The sequence below is a fragment of the Otolemur garnettii genome, unplaced genomic scaffold (genome assembly GCF_000181295.1).
Source record: "Otolemur garnettii isolate 467f Iridium unplaced genomic scaffold, OtoGar3 scaffold00012, whole genome shotgun sequence".
Classification (NCBI taxonomy): domain Eukaryota; kingdom Metazoa; phylum Chordata; class Mammalia; order Primates; family Galagidae; genus Otolemur; species Otolemur garnettii.
The window spans coordinates 16,494,296-16,512,901 of NW_003852407.1; the positions used below are offsets into that span (position 1 = coordinate 16,494,296).

An 18,606-nucleotide genomic window follows, 5' to 3' on the forward strand; every position below is an offset into this window, starting at 1 on the left:
AAAAAAAAAAAAAAAGAAAGAAAGAAAAACATTTACTCCACTGTACACTGCCATTTTCTTCACGGCATTATCCCCACAAACTAAACTTGGACTAACAGGTCTCTGATTTCACTTCCATTCCTGCCAAGTTTAACAAGGAATTTAATGTTTGTTCACTGTTCTAATTCAAAGTCCGACATTCTCTTGACAGCATATGAAAACACACAATAATAATGAACACAATTCATTAAGATACCACCACACATTGACATGAACACAGTTATGAAGACACTGATATACCACGGTTATGAGACCTTACCAAGTTGATTGTACAGTGCTGCCAATGTAAATGTAAGGTGGCAAGTTCATGAATTTAATTGTCAGACCTTGTATGTCAGTGTAGCAAAATTGCACTTGTTACCTCATGAATATATACAAATAAAAAATAAATGAAAAAATACTGCTAAGCTACAGTAATCAAACAGTGTGGTACTGACATAAGACAAACATAAACCAATGAAATAGGATAGTGGATTTAGAAATAAATCCTCACTTATGCAGTTAATTGATTTGGGGGAAGGGTGTTAATTCAATGGGGAAAAGGACAGTCTATTAAACAAACAATGGTGGGAAAACTGGATACCCACATGCAACGGAATGAAGTTGGACTCTTATCCAGGAGTCCTCAAACTTATGGCCCACCGGCCACATGCGGCCCACCTAGGACATTTATCTGGCCCGCCGGTGTTTTTGCCGCCGCTGCCTGTCCTGCTTAGCAGCCAATTCTCCCTGGGCCCATAGTCTGTCCCTCCAACTGAGGGACAGTGAACTGGCCCCCTGTTTAAAAAGTTTGAGGACCCAGTATACCATGTACCAAAATTAATTTAAGATAGATAAGGTACAGTCATATTCATGACAGCATTATTCACAATAGCCCAAAGATGGATGCCACTCAAGTGTCTTTGAAAGATGAATGGATAAATAAAATGTGTATACATGCAATAGAATATTACCCAGCCCTTAAAAGAAAGAACATTCTGTACTAAAGCAGGGATGACCCATTAGGGTATTATGCTGAGTAAAACAAGCCAGTCACAAAAAGGCAAAAATTGTGTGATTTCACTTCCATGAAGTACTTAGTGTAATCATATGTATAGTCAGAAAGTAGAATGTTCCTTGCCAGGGGCTGGCAGGGAGAGAGAAATGGGATTATTGTTTAATCATAATTGAGTTTCAGTTTGGGAAGATGAAAACATTCTAGAGATGGGATGGTAGTAATGGTTGTACAATAATGTGAATGTACTTCATGCCACTAAAGTGTACACTTAAAATTGGTAAAATGGCAAACTTTGTTATGTATATTTTACCATAAAAAATCTTTTAAAAATGACATAGATATGAACACGAGCTAAAGAGAAATTCTGAATTAAAAAATTCAGTTACAGAAATTGAGAAATTAAGGGGAATATTTTAAAAGTAAACTATTACTGGCCTGGAGTGGTGGCTCACACCTATAATCCTAGCACTCTGGGAGGCAAAGGTGAGTTTGAGATCAGCCTGAGCAAGAGAGACATCCAGAAAAGAAATAGCTGGGTGTTGTGACAGGGGCCTATAGTCCCAGCTACTTGGGAGGCTGAGGCGGGAGGATCACTTGAGCCCAAGAGTTTGAGGTTGCTGTGAGCTATGATGCTATAGCACTCTACTGAGGGCAACAAGGTAAGACTCTGTCTCAAAAAAAAAAAGTGGCTTGGTTCCTGTAGCACAGTGGTTACAGCGCCAGCCACATACGCTGAGGCTGGTGGCTTTGAACTCAGCCTGGGCCAAGTAAGCAACAATGACAACTGCAACAGAAAAATAGCTGGGTGTTGTGGCAAGCACCTGTAGTCCAGCTACTTGGGAGGCTGAGGCAAGAGAATTGCTTGAGCCCAAGAGTTTGAGGTTGCTGTGAGCTTTGATGCCACAGCACTCTACTGAGGGTGATAGTGAGATTCTGTCTCAAAAAAAAAGTAAATTATTACTGAAGAGTTAGTAATCTAACAAAAATGAAAAGAGCAGGTTAAGAGATACAAGGATATAGTGAGGTTCCACAAGAAAGACTAGGGACAGGAACAATATTTGTTACTTTGTTACATCGTATTTTCATACATTATCAAGTCTTGAGAAAGTATAACCACCTGTTCTCCTCTCATCTCTTCTGCTCTTCAATTCTCTCTACATAGTACTGTCAGATAGCAGAGTTCTGGCCATGTCACGGTTAAGTGGCCTGCCCTGATTACTAAATGCATTCCTAACTCAGTCTGAACCTGATACTGGACTCTCTCCCCACAACCCAACTAACTTCACCCTCAGGCTAGGGGCAGGCTGACCTTGGTGCTAGGCTGAATCAGGCCTAGCCAGGCAACCTATTGTCCTCCTCTGTCTATGTCAACGTTCTAGCCATTCAGCAAGGCTCAGCTCCACACTACCCATGAGGAAATTTTTACAACCTGCTCCACTCCCTGACACCTCCTAGCGCGCTCACCATTTCCCACCATGCCTTTCCGTAGCTCCTAGAACTGTTACAGTAATCGTATTTGAATCGAGTGTGATCTGGCCCTCTTTATCGCCAAAGTTTTTAACTCATTGATTGAACTGGAGTCTTATTCACTCTGTCGCCCTGGGTAGAGTGCCGTGGCGCCATCATAGCTCACAGTAACCCCAAACTTCTGCGCTAAAGTGATCCTCTTGTCTCAGCCTCCCTATTAGCTGGGCCTACAGGCACCTGCCACAACGCCTGGTATGTTTTTAGAGACAAAGTCTCGCTCTTGCTCAGGCAGGTCTCGAACTGCTGAGGTCAAGCAGTCCTCCCTCCTCGGACTACAGGCCTGAGCCCTGGCCAGCTATTTTTATTTCCTTGATGCTATACCAGCCTCGACTAAAAGAGGAGAAAAGCGCATATATTTAAATATATACGTATATTCTTATATATTGAAACATATGAAGCATACAGCTTTATACATTTAGTCTCCCCCACCCCACCAGCGGTTCTCAACCTGGAGGTCGCGACCCTCAGGAACTGTATTAAAGGGCCGCGGCATTAGGCAGGTTGCGAACCGCTGGCAGATGGTCTTGACTCCGGCTGCCTTCGGCCAGGTCTGGCCCACACCCGCGCCCCTGCCACCGAGCCGCAGTCCAACGTGGCCTGCTCCCCGTCGGGGGTCGGCAGCCGCGGTGGGTAGAGCGCGGGTGGAGGGGGGCGGTCCAGCGGCGCAGCCCCAGGGGCTTCCCTGTAGGTGCTCAGCCCTCCCCAGCGCCTTGCCTGGGCCGGCCTGGTCTGCCCCGGGCCAGGGGCAGAGCCTCGGCTGTACCCTCTCCGCGGGTCGGTCGATCGGTCCTTGCATGCGTTTGCGAGCTAGCCGGCTTCTGCACCCGCCCTGGGCGCCCTTGACTCCTCGGGCACTTACCCAGCGCCTTCTGCGTGCAGGGCCACAGGCTGGGCGGTAGGAGTCGGACGTGCATTGACCGGCCTTCCTGCTGCTCCTCACTCGGCTGGCCGAAGCTCGCCCTTGGCTCAGGTGTTAGCTATCGGTCTTTTTTTTTTGAGACAGAGCCTCAAGCTGTCCCCCTGGGTAAAGGGCTGTGACATCACAGCTCACAGCAACCTCCAACTCCTGGGCTCAAGCGAGTCTCCTGCCTCCGCCCCCCAAGTAGCTGGGACCACAGGCGCCCGCCAAACGCCCGGCTATTTTTTGGTTGCAGCCGTCATTGTTGTTTTGCGGGCCGGGCTGGATTCGAACCCGCCACCTTAGGTGTATGTGGCTGGCGCCTTAGCCACTCGAGCCACAGGCGCCAAGCCTAGTTATCGGTCTTAACTCCCCCAGTCTGGGCAAGGTCTTTTATCCGTCACTGTCAAAGCACCTTGCACTTTCTCCTTTGTAGTATTTTTAATCACAATTAAATTAGGTAATTATGTGTGCTTTCAGTTTAACGTCTGCCTCTCCCTACTATTTGTAAAGTCTGTAATGGCAAGGACACTGCTTTATTTATAGCTCGTTGCTCACCGCCTAGCACAATGCCTGTGCACAAATAGGCAGTCAGTATTATTAAATAAATGTGTGAAAAACGCACACCCTCTTCTAGAGGGTGCTTTAATTTGGTGGGATGTGCAAATGTGAAAAGACATTTCAGCAGAGAGTGGGCATCCAAGAGCAGGAACTTTGAGTCCTGAGTAGGGACTCTGGAGTCAGATCATTTGGTTTCAACACAGTCCAGACCACATCACTTGAAAGCCACAAGATCTCGATAAATTACATAACTTCTCTGTTTCTTAAGCAATCGAACTATACTCTGAAGTGTTGTGATGATAAAATGAGTTAAGATATTTAAAAGAGTTAGATGGGTGCTTGACTGTGTAATAAAGGTTCACTTGGTGTTTTCTCTTACAGTGGAGCAAACAGATACATTGTAATAATACCTGTTAATAATACAGGTACATTATAATAACAGTGGTGTTGCAGCAAACAGAATTGTCCAGAAGTGCCCTGGAGGTTCCCTCTGAGTTGGTTGGACCAAGAACTAGTTTTTTAAAAGCAGGGGAATCAGCTTTTCCCAGAGGGAGAATCATACCCAAACTCAGTGCTTCCTACTTCCTACTCCTTCCTCCCATATGCTGGGCAGCTGGTTCCTTAGACAAGTGTAAACAACTGATATCTAAACCTAGAGTCCTGGTTCGAAGTTGTCAGCTCATCCTCCTCACTTATACCTGCTGCAGGTGGTTGCTCACATTTGCACCATGAGAAGGTAGATGGAGTTCTCTCCTGAAACAGGAGCACCCCTTGGCAGACTTCCCTTGTATGGGATGATGGGAGAATCAGGGGACTGCGCTTTCTTTACTGACCTCTGACTGGGAAGTTCCCCCAATAAAGCCTATTCCATAACCTGTGCCTTGTGCTGTAGACTTTACCCTTCCCTTGCCCCATATCTACTCTAAGCTAGGTGATTGAAAATGTAGATTTTATTATTATTTAGACATAGTGAGGAGGACAGAGCAGGAGATGATTGCTGTTGAAAAGGTAGTTTGTTACTCACAGTTCCATGTGAAAGGAACATGCCTGGCCATGCTGATCCACACAGGGAAGCACCAAGGTTGGTCAGAAGACAGAGGGAATGAGGGAAAATGGTCAGGAGCCTTTATTGTGGTTTCCATGGGAAAGGGCAAGGCAGGGTGATTAGGCTTAGCATTGGTTAGTTTGAATAATTTCAGTGGGCTTTGGGGCATATTTGTTGTCCCTAGTTGTTTGATACCTGTCCTGGAGGTGGTTAGGGGAGGGAAATAGTAGCCCTGAATGTGAGAACCCGGTGGAGGAAGTGGAGGGAGGAGTATATATGAAGGGCACACTCCCAGATGGATTGTTTACTATCTATGAATTGACTGGCCCTAGGAGTCAGTCGTTAAGCCCCCAATATCAAAGCATCTGTAAGAAAGGGTGTTTAATACACTAGGCACTAGCCTTATGTTATGGCTAATTCCCGAACACTGCAATGTTAGGTTATTAGCTTCATTTTTAGGAGAAGAAATTGTATATCAAGAAGGTTCAGTAAGAGGCTACACCATGATTCTCAATTGGGTTACCTAACTCTGAACCTGGCTCTCCAAGTGAGCTAGATCTCTGCAGTATGAATAGTGCAGTGGGGACTTTTTTCGGTCCCTCGTAGGCATTGACAACTGCCTCTGTAAAATTCTCCTCTCTCAACTATAGTGATACTCCTCCTTTTATATATACGACACACTGTGGCCCTGCATTGGGTTGAGTGGTGGAGATACACACATACAGTAGTGAGCAAAATGTTGATGTAGCTTCCATCTAGTCATGGACAAGACAGGTGTTAGCCAACCGTTCCCACTGAAGTATGTACACTGACAAAGTGGGAAGAGTGCTGGGAAAAAGGAATGCAAGTCTCTCTAATCTTGTGTCTCATTCTTTGACTAGTCCAGGCTTCTCACTCCTGATTGCCATTAGAATCACTTGCAGAATGTTTTAGAAATATGATTGTTGGGACCCCACTCAGAAGATTCTGGCTCAGGTTGGGGTGCAGTTCAGGCAAGTAAGATGAGTATAATCAAAGAGCTTCTCACCTCGGCTAAAGGGTTTTTGTTTTTTAAAAGCTAGTCAGAAGAACAGTGATCAGATTTTCAATTTGAAAAGATACAAAGTGGATGATAGACTGAGAGAGATCAGACCAAGTGAATAGGGGGAAGCCAGTCTATGCCTTATTTTGCATTGTGAGAGACAGGTTAGTTGCTGGGATAAAGATGGTGGCAGAGATGGGGAAGGACAGATTCTTGAGATAGGAAATAAAATCAAAAGGACTAAATTTGCATTAAATAAAGGAACATGGTTAAAAAGACCATTTAGGAATGCTTCCGTGTTTTTGGTCATGTAGCCAGGTAGATGTTCTGGCTGGAGGAAGAGCAAATTTGGGGTGGAAAGAACCATGAGTTGGTTATGGATGTGCTGAATTTTAGGTCCTTTTGAGAAATTCCAAAAGAGTGAGGAACTGAGGGGAAATAGGTCTGGAGCTCAGAGCTTGGATGGAAAGCCAAGGTGAGGATGAAGTTTCCTAGGAGGAAAGTAGAGAGTGAAAATATGGGAGGACTTAGGTTAACCTTATGGACTGATGTGGAGGAGGGCAGACCTGTGAAGGTGATAGGAAGGGAGCAGAGATGATGCTTCATGATTAAAAATCTTCCTCAGCCACATACCCATGGAGGCAAGTTGGCAAGGCATAATATTTTTAATAAAAATAGAATAATTTCACAAACCTGGAAATTCCCATCTTTTCCCCACGTATCAGTGTGACGCGACTCTTGGTAAGTTCTGTGTATGCATCAATGCACATATCTGACAGTGCTTTGTCATAAAATTTCCTAAATGCCAGTTATGCTAGGTAGGGCACTAAGCAGGAGTCTTGGGATTAAGTGACATAATAGCAACTAAAGAAATATATTTAGTATTTTTCTTATAATAAAAAATTAAGAAGAAACATATTTTGAAATTTCCCTGTGTTTAGGTGGGTATGGAGCCTCTGGTAATATCTGACAAAATGCAGTTTAAAAAATGCTCTTGGCAGGCATTTCAGGCCTGACTTTTTTAATGAATAGCTCAGCAAATGACACTACTCTCCTCCATTCCCCAGGCCTAACTTCTTGACTCCTCCCTCTCTCTTTCAAACCTTTATGGGTGTCTCTCTGATCTCCCATCTTTGTATCTTTTGGCTCCCGTGGCTCAGGTCCTCATCGAGTCTCACCAGAATGGTTGCAACAAACCCCTTCCCATCTTTTCCCCACACCACTCTCTGGGTGGACAGACAGACCCTCCAGCCAACCCCCTGGCCTTGAAGATCAAATGTAAAGTCTGTAGCACGACCTCTCACACCTTTGGTGGCTGCCATTCACCTATAGATATGGCCTCTCTCTCTATTCCTTCCCTTGGGCAAATTACTTAACTTTCAAGAACCTCAGTTTCCTGATCTATAAAATGGATATGATAACATCTCACAGTATAATTGCCAAACCCCAATAAAATAGTTCTTTTTTTTTTGGAGACAGAGTCTCACTGTGTTGCCCTCGCTAGAATGCCATGGCATCACAGCTCACAGCAACTGCAAACTCTTGGACTTAAGTGATTCTCTTGTCTCAGCCTCCCAGGTAGCTGGGACTACAGTTGCCTGCCACAACGCCTGGCTATTTTTTTGTTGCAGTTGTTTACTTGGCTGGGGCCTGGGGCCAGGTTTGAACCTGCCACCCTCGGTGTATTTGGCCAGTACTGTAACCACTGTGCTACTAGTGCCAAGCCAAATAGTTCTTTTGAAATGGCTGGCCCATAGTAGATGTTTATTAAGTGGAATTCCCTTCTTTTGGGAGGCCCCAGGCGTAGTAGAAAGAGCTAAATACTTGGGTTGCTGAGCTCAGTTCTGCTGCTCACTGGCTGTGTGTCTTTGGTCAGCTCAAGATTCTCAGAAACCTCATTTGGAAAATGAGCATAATTATGACTGTCCATATTGAATTGTTAGAAAAATCATATAAAATTTATATACATGTCCAGCTAGTGCTCAAGAAAGCGGTAGTTACTATTCTGAGACGTAACAGGTATACTGCAGTGCTTTCTGGCTTGCCGTGATCTACAAGCACTTTTGATTATCTCAATGTTGTCCCTAATGTTGTTATTAAAGGTCAAATTGATTTTGGCTATACTGAAATTTTCTATTTCATGTCTTGAAAAAAAATCTTTAATCATCTATACATGTATCATTGATACGGAAGCTCCCTTTTGGTCAATCTTCTTTACAAACTGGCCTTCAAACACCTGTATTTATATTCCAAGCATATGTTTCCCTTGTGTAACTTGAGCATTGTTCACCTCAGGAGCTCCCTGAAGACTTGGAATTTAGAGGAAATCTCTCTGACACAAACCGACTCCTCCCTGCCTCAGCTGGGCAGCTATTTCAGACTGTCTCTGCCCAGAATGTCAGGAGAGGCCGCAACTGTGGCCTGCTATGCTCCAGAAGAACAGGAAAGACTCAGAACTGTGAAGGTTGAAGAAGAGAATTATGTTTGGGAGCAAGACTTTGGCCTTCACGGAGATCCCTGGAGCCAGGAGGTAACCCGGCAGCGATTCAGGCAGTTTGGTTACTCTGACTCCACTGGGCCCCGGGAGGCTCTGAGCCGACTCTGGGAACTGTGCTGTCAGTGGCTGAGGCCGGAGCTGCACTCCAAGGAGCAGATCCTAGAGCTGCTGGTGCTGGAGCAGTTCCTGGCCATCCTGCCTGAGGAGTTGCGGGTCTGGGTGCGAGAGCATCGGCCGGAGAATGGAGAGGAAGCTGTGACTATGCTGGAGGAGCTAGAGAAGGAACTGGATGAGCCAAGGCAACAGGTAAGAAGTAGGTGTTTTGTTTGATCTTTTGTAAGTTAATGGAGAAACCATTATGAATGGCAGTGCCTCTAAGAAAATTATACGGTTTCTGGCAGCGCCTGTGGCTCAGTCAGTAGGGCACAGGCCCCATATACTGAGGGTGGCTGGTTCAAACCCAGTCCTGGCCAAACTGCAACAACAATAACAAAAAATAGCTGGGTGTTGTGGTGGATGCTTATAGTCCTAGCTACTCAGGAGCCTGAGGCAAAAGAATCAGCTAAGCCCAAGAGCTGGAGGTTGCTGTGAGCTGTGATGCCACAGTACTCTACCAAGGGCTACAAAGTGAGACTCTGTGAGACAGAGTCTCATTTAGTTATCCTGGGGTTGAGTGCCCTGGCATTATAGCTCATAGCAACCTCAAACATTTGGGCTCAAGTGATCCTCTTCTCTCAGCCTCTTGAGTAGCTGGGACTATAGGATTACACCACTATGCCTGGCTAGTTTATCTGTTTTTAGTAGAGATAAGGTCTACCTCTTGCTCAGGCTGGTCTTGCTACCTCTTGTTCAGGCTGGTCTTGAGCTCCTGAGCTCAAGCAATCCTCCTGCCTTAGCCTCCCATTGTGCTAGGATTACAGGCATAAGCCACTGTGCCCAGCCTAAATTATACAATTTATGACTTTTGTGTTATTAATTATGCAACTCACTAGAGCTTTTAGTCCTGTTGTTTTCTCTCTAATCATTTAATGAGTTTTTAATTCCTCTTGTTGTCCTGCCCTGTTACTCTAGGGGTTTTCCTCTTGTATCCTCAGAATCATAGTGCTGGTACTTGATTACTCTTAGGACACAGCTCATGGCCAAGAAATGATCTGGAAAGAAATGACATCCATGGGAGCCCTGAAGTCTTTGAATAGCCCGCTGCAGCCCTTGGAGAACCAGTGTAAGAGTGAGTCTCATGAGCCCCAGAGCTTCCAGGAGAGAGGTGAGGAGCCCCTTCCTTTTGGGGTATAAGGTGGAGGTGAGGGCTGTCATCTGTGATATGGTTCATTCTCTTAGTGACAGTCACTTGGGGCTATCACTCAGTGTCGTAGAAAGGCCTCCTTACCTAGAAATATTCTTCCATTGACTGTGCTTAGAATCTGACGTTTTAGTATCATTTCTAACTTTGGGTTAAGAATTAAGATCTTAAATAAAATTCTCTAACATATCCATATTATTCAAAGATGAATATTCTGGGTTTTTAAAATATTTTTTGTCCCTTTGGCAAGGCAGTCCCTAAGATGGAGTGGAATACTGTTTTAGTAATAGTAATATAAACCACATAACTTGAACAGAAACGTTTAATATTAAGAATTATAGGGCCAGCCATGGTGGCTTACGCCTGTAATCCTAGTACTCTGGGAGGCCAAGGTGGGTGGATTACTTGAGCTTCGGAGTTCAAGTCTAGCCTAATGAAAGTGAGACCCCTGTCTCTAAAACTAGCTGGGTGTTGTGGCAGGTGCCTGTAGTCCCAGCTATTCAGGAGGCTGAGGCAAGAGAATGGCCTAAGCCCAGGAGTTTGAGGTTGCTGTAAGTTATGATGCCATGACACTCTACCAGGGTGACAAAGTGAAACTCTCTCTCAATAAATAAATAAATATTAAAAAGAAATTAGTATGAATTATATCAGGGCATTAACTGTTAATACTAAGTGGTGTAACAGAAACCAAAGAACACAGGAGTAGAGAGTGCCTGTAGCTCAGTTATTAGAGTGCCAGCCACCTGCTCGGGGCCCGTGGTTCAGAACCTGGTCCGGGCCTGCTAAACAACAATAACAACAAAAATAGCCAGGCATTGTGTGGACGCCTGTAGTCCCAGCTACTTGGGAGGCTGAGGCTAGAGAATCGCTTGAGCCCAAGAGTTTGAGGTTGTTGTGAGCTGTGACACCATGGCATTCTATCAAGGGTGACAAAGTGAGACTCTGTCTCAATTAAAAAAAAAAAAAGAACAGGAATAATGTATACTGGAAATCTCTAGGGCTGAGATAGAACACCCAAGAAGAGGGTGGCACCGGTTGCTCAGTGGGTAGGGTGCTGGCCCCATATACCAAGGGTGGTGGGTTCAAACCTGGCCCCTGGCCTAATGGCAACAAAAGAAATAGCTAGGCGTTGTGGTGGGTGCCTGTAGTCCCAGCCACTTGGGAGGCTGAGGCAAGAGAATCACCTAAGCCCGGGAGTTGGAGGTTGCTGTGAGCTGTGTGATGCCATGGCACTCTACCAAAGGTGATGAAGTGAGACTTTGTCTCTACAAAAAAATTTTAAAAAAAAGAACACCCAAGAAAGGAAGAAATCTGCAAGAAAGTGCCACATCTTCCCCTTTCCAGCTGGGCTCAGACCTAGATCTTGTTGGAGGGGTGCAACCACAGACCCCAGATGGGGACATTCACTGCAGTGCCGAGCTGGGAGAACCCAGTGAGGTGCCACTCTCAGGGGGTGCCAGAACTGCCTCCGTGGGAGGTGATATGGCACAGAACTTGCTTAGAAGACACCTACAGAGATAGTGCTTCTGGAACTCATTGGGGTGTGCCCTGCTGGGTATCCCATGTGCTATATAAATGAACACAAAGAGCATGCCAGAACCAAGAAAAGCCCGTACTTCTTCCAGTGCCCCTCTGGCCCCTTCTACTGACAAAACTTGCATCATCCCTGCTGGCAAGAGGAAATGTTCCAATACCATTGGCAGGACAATGAAGGGTGGATTTGAAACTAAGAGGTGATAAATTGATCACAGATGCCAAGGATTAGAACTAAAAGGACTTTGATTGCATTATTGGCAAAATTATCTCAAAGGGCAGCAGAAACATCAGGCTTATTTGCCTGATCTCATTAAACTTTTGTTATGTCTATCTCTCCCTTTCTGATTTTATCTTCACCAAGCAATCTTATTAGCTTTCTCTGAAAGAGGCTTGGCGCCTATAGCACCTGTAGCTCAAGTAGCTAGGGCGCTAGCCACATACATCAGAGCTGGTGGTTTGAATCCAGCCTGGGCTTGCCAAACAACAACTACAACCAAAAACTAGCTGGGGAATTGTGGTGGGTGCCTGTAGTCCTAGCTACTTGGGAGGCTGAGGCAAGAGAATTGCTTAAGTCCAGGAGTTTGAGGTTGCTGTGAGCTGTAATGCCCAAGCACTCTATCCAGGACAACAGCTTGAGGCTCTGTCTCAAAAAAAAGCCAAAGACCTTTCTATGAAAGAAACTGCATCAGTTCAGTCTAGTTCAAGTGACAGTGACATTACTCAGTTTCTTATTGTAATTTTATTGCTTAGTTTCATAAGCTTGGTTAATGAGAATCTACCTCAAGAGGTAAAGCTATTTATTGTGTGGTGATAAAATTAGGTATCTGAGGACACAAGCCCAAGGGCCAGATCTTGAACCTTGGCAGTTCACCAGAGGAATCCATACCATCCACTGAGTTCTAGGAAACTCCTTCCGCCTCTCGTTCATCACAGATGATTCTGCCATTAGCCAAGCAAGCCTTCTTAAATGTCTTCCGCACCAAGTCGGAGCCATGTTAAATGGGTTTTGAAAATTCATCTTGTCAAGTTCCCTGCCTTAAAACAAGTAAATGTAGACATTTTTATTTTTATGGCCTTGAGGAACAGAGACTCAACAGTAATTTCTTAAGTGCTTCTTGGGCTTTTTCATTATTGCTACTTGTTATGGGGTTGTTATACCTGAAGCGAATGGAATAGAGAAACGCCAGCACACTGAATCCAAATTAAGCAAGGGTCCTTTATTGATCGGCTGGGCTGAGCAGGCTTATGCCTCAAAGTCTCTCAACCCCTAGAAGCAGGGGTGCAAACCTTTTATAAGGTGCTTTCAGTAGGGGAGGGGGAGTCCTCAATGCAAGAGACATCACCAGCAAAATTAGATTATAGGGTAAGGGGAGTGCTTACAAGGGAGAGCCGAGCTGTGGTTTCACAGATTTTTGCAGTTTTTGCTAAACTCTGCAGCGTTCAGCTGAGCTTCCTGTTGATTAAAGCCCTGAGCAAAGTCCTTAGTGAAATGGAGTAAGTCTGGCTCTATGAAAAAAATGAAGTTAGGGCATTATAGGGTGATTTATGTCTCTCTAAAATTCATACGTTTAAGCCCCAACCCCCAATACCTTAAAGTGTGACTGTAGTGTTTTTTTAGGAAAAGGGACTTTAAATTGGTTAAAATTGTTAGGGTGGGCCTTAATCCAGTGTGACTAAATGTCCTTATAAGAAGGGGTGATTAGGACACAAACCACACAGACCAAAAGGCTGCTGTTGTGAGAGCACAGCCAAGGTGTGGCTGTCTGCAAGCCAAGGAGAGATCGGCCTCACAGGAAGCCTAACCCGCTGACACCTTGGTCCTGGACTTCTAGCTTCCAGAATTGTGACAAAATACATTTCTGTTGTTTAACCTCCAGTATTTTGTTTACAGAAGCTCTCAAAAACTGATACTTTATTAAAGTTCTTCCCCATGTCCATATGAAGTATTCTCAGCTTTAATCCATTTCATTTTGTTTGTTTAGCAGAGTCCTCATAAGACACAACCTAAAGTGGGCAATGAATACACTGTGCTTTGACCTTGTTTTAAGTAACCCTCTCTTGCCTCTGATTCCGTCTGTATTCTCTCTCTGTTTCTCTTGCCACAGTTCTATGAACATGCTTCAGTTTCTTCATATTCATTTGAAGTTTGAGGATCAAGACAAAAAAATATGGATCTGAGAAATTAAAAATATAAAGTTCATTCACTCCTCAGCGCTGATCTATTCTGTATATTTTTGTTTCTTCATGATGGCAATTTGTTGATTCAGTCACCTTAACCAACAGCGATTCCATCTTTCAGATATCCTTGGCCTTAGCAAAATTTCCTCTTTCTTCATTTATGCCTGGTCTTTAAGTATATGGTCTCGAATGGCCTTGACTGGGTGCCTGATAAGTTTCCTTCTGTTGGTCTCTTTTGAGTCCTGAGGGTCTTAGTTATCCACACCTCTGAAGAATTAATATAGATCATTTACATCTTTGTATTATAGGTCATAATGATTAAATCATGGAGGGGTCCATCATGATGTGATTTAGGAGTTAGCACACTATTTTTGTATCTTTGGGTTATAACTTTCCTGTAGGTTATTCATTAACCTAATTGTAGAGCCTTGAGGTGGAAATTTGGGTACAGGTGATTTGTTGAGGGTGTGTCCTTTGAGAGAAATCTGTAATACAGAGAGAAGCAGGTTTAGAAAAGGAAAAGAGCAAGCAATGATGTGGTCTCAGAGAAAACCTAACCTTGGTCTAATCTTTCGAGATTTTCAGGGACCCCTGGACCACGATTGCATTGCAGAGTTGTCCCTTCTTGAGGCGGGGGTGGGGCAGGAAGGGTCGGATTAACCTTCTAGGCCAGGTGGCCGTAATCAGCCAGGGCAGTTCTCCAGAGAAGGGGTCGCCTCTGAGTAGTTAGGAGCTATCTCAATCAGTTAGGGTTGCTATAAAAAAATTCCATAAACTAGTTAGCTTGTAAATAACAGAAATGATGTCACAGTTCTGGAGGCTGGGACGTTGAAGATCGAGGTGCCAACAGATTTAGTGTTTGCTGGGGACTCATTTTATCATGGATGGCCCCTTTTCATTGTGTCCTCACATGGTGGAAGGGGTAAATGAGCTCCCTTGGGCCTGTTTTTTAAGGGCATTAATCCCATTCATAAGAGCTCTGCCCTTGTGAACTAATCACTTCTGAAAAGGCCCTACTTCTTATGGTTACCTTGGTGGGGGGGGAATCAGGATTTCAACACATAAAATTTGAGGGGGCGAAAACATTCAGATCACAGGAGCCAACACTTACAGCAGCTGAGGGAAGAAGGCATCATATTGGTAAAGGGGAACTGGGTGAGAAGTGGAGCGTCATCTATGAGTATATAGCATTAAAGCATATTTGTCCATGTGCAATTAAAAGCTACATTCTTATTTAAAAGGATTTTAAACCAAACAGGTCACTGAATGTGGTAAGAATAGCAGGGTCTATAAAAGAAAAGAGCTCTTGGGCAGTGCCTGTAGCTCAGTGATTAGGGCGCTGGCCACATACATTGAGGCTGTCAGGTTTGAACCTGGCTGGGCCAGCTACAACAATGACAACCACAATAACAAAAAAGAAAAGATAAAGAAAAGAGCTCTTCTGACAGAGAAACGTATACTTTATTTTTTCTTAAAAAAGCCCCCTGTAATCTGCACCCTGTTCACCAACCTCTGGAGTTTGGGCTTGATTATGAATTAGTCTTTATTCTTGGGGATTTTAATTAGGTTCTTTGGGTTATCTCTATACCAATATTTACAAACAAGTGACTATTTTTTACTCTACTTATATCTATTTGTCATTCCTGGGAATTATTCCAGTTAACTGTTTATTCTAATATTTTTGTATATAATGAATGGATAGTTGAAAAAATAAAAATCTTTTTATGTTTTTTAGAGATAGAGTCTCACTTTCACCCTCGGTATAGTGCCGTGGCATTATAGTTCACAGCAACCTCAAACTCCTGAGCTTAAGCGATTCTCTTGCCTCAGCCTCCCAAGTAACCGGGACTACAAGCACCTGCCACACACCTGGCTATTTTTTGAGATGAGATCTCACTTTGGCCCCAGCTGGTCTCAAACCTGTCAGCTCAGGCAATCCACCTGCCTCAGCCTCCAAAGTGCTGTGATTATAGGCGTGAGCCACTGCACCCAGCTAAAAAATAAAAACTTTGAGGTTTTCCTGATCTATACAACTAAGGTCAATAATTTGACTTTTTGTAGTTACACAATTTAAAGGGATATTCTAAATCCCATAAGTACATTGCTTTTCTAATTTCCATGGCTCTTAATTTTGTCTCTATATATTATACTGTGACATACCCTATAGAATTTTTTTTTTTAAAGAGACAGGGTTGGCCTGGCTCTGTGGCCCAGGCTATAGTGCAGTGGCATGATCATAATTCACTGCAACCTCGAACTCCTAGGCTCAAGTGATCTTCCTCAGCCTCCCAAGTAGCTGGGACTACAGGCATGAGCCACCACATCTAATTGTTCTATTTTTTGTAGAGACAGAGTCTTGTTATATTGACCAGGCTGGGCTCAAACTCCTGGCCTTAAATGATCCTCCTACTTCAGCCTCTCAAAGTGCACATGACAGGCATGAGCCACGGTGTACCACAATGCTCTTTATAATTTGACTTATTACTTTTAGAAAATTTCTTTTTGTTAGGTTTTTAACTTTGACTTTAACCAGTTTGGTATTTATTATTTTTCTTCCTCTTTTGTATGCTATTACATTTTTTCATAAAAAATGCTATTACATTTATATTTTTCTAAAAAAATGTAATAGCATACAAAAATGTTTTCTTTTTGAACAAGCATAGCCTTGAATAATGTTATATTTTTTCGTAAAATGTAATAGCATACAAAAATGTTTTCCTTTTGAACAAGCATAACCTTGAATAATATTCATTCATTTCTAAAGTCCTAGGCCAGTGTGAATTTTTGTGTTCAGCCCTAATCTAAAGAGGCAGTGTTGTATATCTTCAAATTCTAATAAGGAAAGGAGAGAAGGGAAGCCCGAGAGCTCTCTGCTTTTGTCAGGTATCTACTGTGACACTTTATTGTTATGTTTGAAGTGCTTTGAACTCACAGAATATCAGAAATATTCATTTTCATCTAAAAACATAACACTTTTCCAAAGCCAAATTAAAATTATTTAAAAATTATTTATTTTTGTTTCTGTGCAACAGTAGACCTGCTTCCTTGCGATAGGGAAGGCAGACAACAAAGACTGCAAGCTTTGGTGTAAAACATCTTTATTTGAATTGTGACTCTACCAGTTATTAATTTTATGGCCTTAAATAGTCTCTCTGAGCCTCAGAGAGGTAAGTTCCTGATCGGTAAGATGCATATACATTTAGAGGACTTTGGGAAGGTCAGAGTTAACAGTTTATCAGCCATCTCTCAAAGTCTCCTGTTATGAGTTATTCAAAATCTAAAGATAGAGGGGCATGTTTCATGAGAGCCAGAAGGTTTGGTTTTGGGTAATCACATCTATCAGTTGTTTCCATCCCCTTCTTTGACTATTTACATATTTAAAAAGTGAACCTAATAGACTCCTACCTAATCCTAAAATGAGTCAGGAATGTGCAGTGTTCTTTTCTCCTGCTCCGGGTATCATAATTCTACTTTATTACAATTATTTATTTGGAACCTGTTTGAATCTGCAATTGCCTAAATGCTTTCTAGTTCTTGCCCAGCTACCTCTGTTCAATACTAACCCCCGAAGCATTTCCTCATCATGTCTTCTGCTCTCCTACTTTGCCAGAGTCTACTGGCTTAAGACTGTTAGACATCTGTCTTTATCCTGATTATTCCTTATCTCCTTTTTTCCATTCCCTGATTACTTAAAAATGCATCTTCTCCTGCAACCCAGGAGGGATTGTTTCTACTGCTTGTCACTATTTTCTCTAACGTCTTTCCTTGTCCACCATCCCTCCTCCCCAATCCCTTAGTCTCTGAGGGAGACATCTCACTACACTAGGCCACTTCTCTGACTTCTTCTAGATTGGGAAGCTAATTTTGAGAATTTTCCTCGTAATAAGTAAATACTTATTTTATTTGGTTTATTTTCTGGTCCTGCTACAATAGTTTCCTCTCTTCCAACATGGACAGTTAACATTTATTTGCATTTTCTATTCACATTTTTAGATGGCAAGATGGTGGCTGACATGTTGATAGCAAAGCAAGAAATTATTGAATGTGTGACCTCTGCAGCTATGATAACCTCCCGACTTCCTGGGGAAATGCCTGCAGAGCAGATAGTTGAAGAAGCTTTGGGAGGTCTCGGGGACTCTGAGAAACAAAAGGGAAATGCTGCAGGGAGCAAAATGAGTCTGCTTCCCTCCCCGGAAAGACATTTCAGTGTGGTAACCTTCAGCAAGAAAATCCCCACAGAAAACAGTGGCCTCGAATGTAACAAAAGTGACAGAAGTTTCAGTCTTAAATCAAATGATATTACACAACAGAGGGTTCACACTGGGGAAAAGCTGTATGAGTGTTTTGACTGTGGGAAGGCCTTTTGCCAGAGTTCAAAGCTGATTAGACATCAAAGAATTCATACTGGAGAGAGACCTTACATGTGTAAAGAATGTGGCAAAGCCTTCAGTTTGAGCTCAGACCTTGTTAGACATCAGAGAATTCATAGTGGTGAAAAACCTTATGAATGTCGTGAATGTGGAAAAGCCTTCAGGGGCAGCTCAGAGTTCATCAGGCATCGGAGAATCCACACTGGAGAGAAACCTTATGAATGTGGTGAATGTGGAAAAGCCTTCAGCCGAAGCTCAGCCCTTATCCAGCATACGAAAATCCACACTGGAGATAAACGCTTTGAATGTATTGAGTGTGGTAAGGCTTTTGGTAGGAGCTCTGTCCTTATTGAACATCAAAGAATTCACACTGGCGAGAAACCATACGAATGTAGTAAATGTGGAAAATCCTTCAGTCAGAGCTCAGCCCTCACCCAGCACCAGAGAATTCACACCGGGGAGAAGCCTTACGAATGTAGTGAATGTAGGAAGACATTTAGGCACAGGTCAGGCCTCGTGCAGCATCAGAGAACACACACCAGAGTTTAAATATGGCTGAGAGTTGTTAATTTTGAAATGCAAGGTATCCACTGTGGGGTGAGACTGCACAGAGTTTTCTTTTTTGTAGAGACAGAGT

General features: G+C 43.4%; 1 protein-coding gene across 1 annotated transcript in view; it reads left to right on the plus strand.

The window, feature by feature from the left end:
- ZSCAN30 (zinc finger and SCAN domain containing 30) overlaps positions 1–18,581 on the plus strand; it is a 78,806-nt gene extending 60,225 nt beyond the window's left edge. The window contains exons 2-4 of the mRNA XM_012802065.1: positions 8,384–8,891; positions 9,711–9,849; positions 17,593–18,581. Of these exons, the coding sequence (XP_012657519.1) occupies positions 8,384–8,891; positions 9,711–9,849; positions 17,593–18,518 (1,573 nt within the window). The 3' untranslated portion in view covers positions 18,519–18,581. The remainder of the gene's footprint in view (positions 1–8,383; positions 8,892–9,710; positions 9,850–17,592) is intronic.
- The last annotated feature ends 25 nt before the right edge of the window (positions 18,582–18,606 follow it).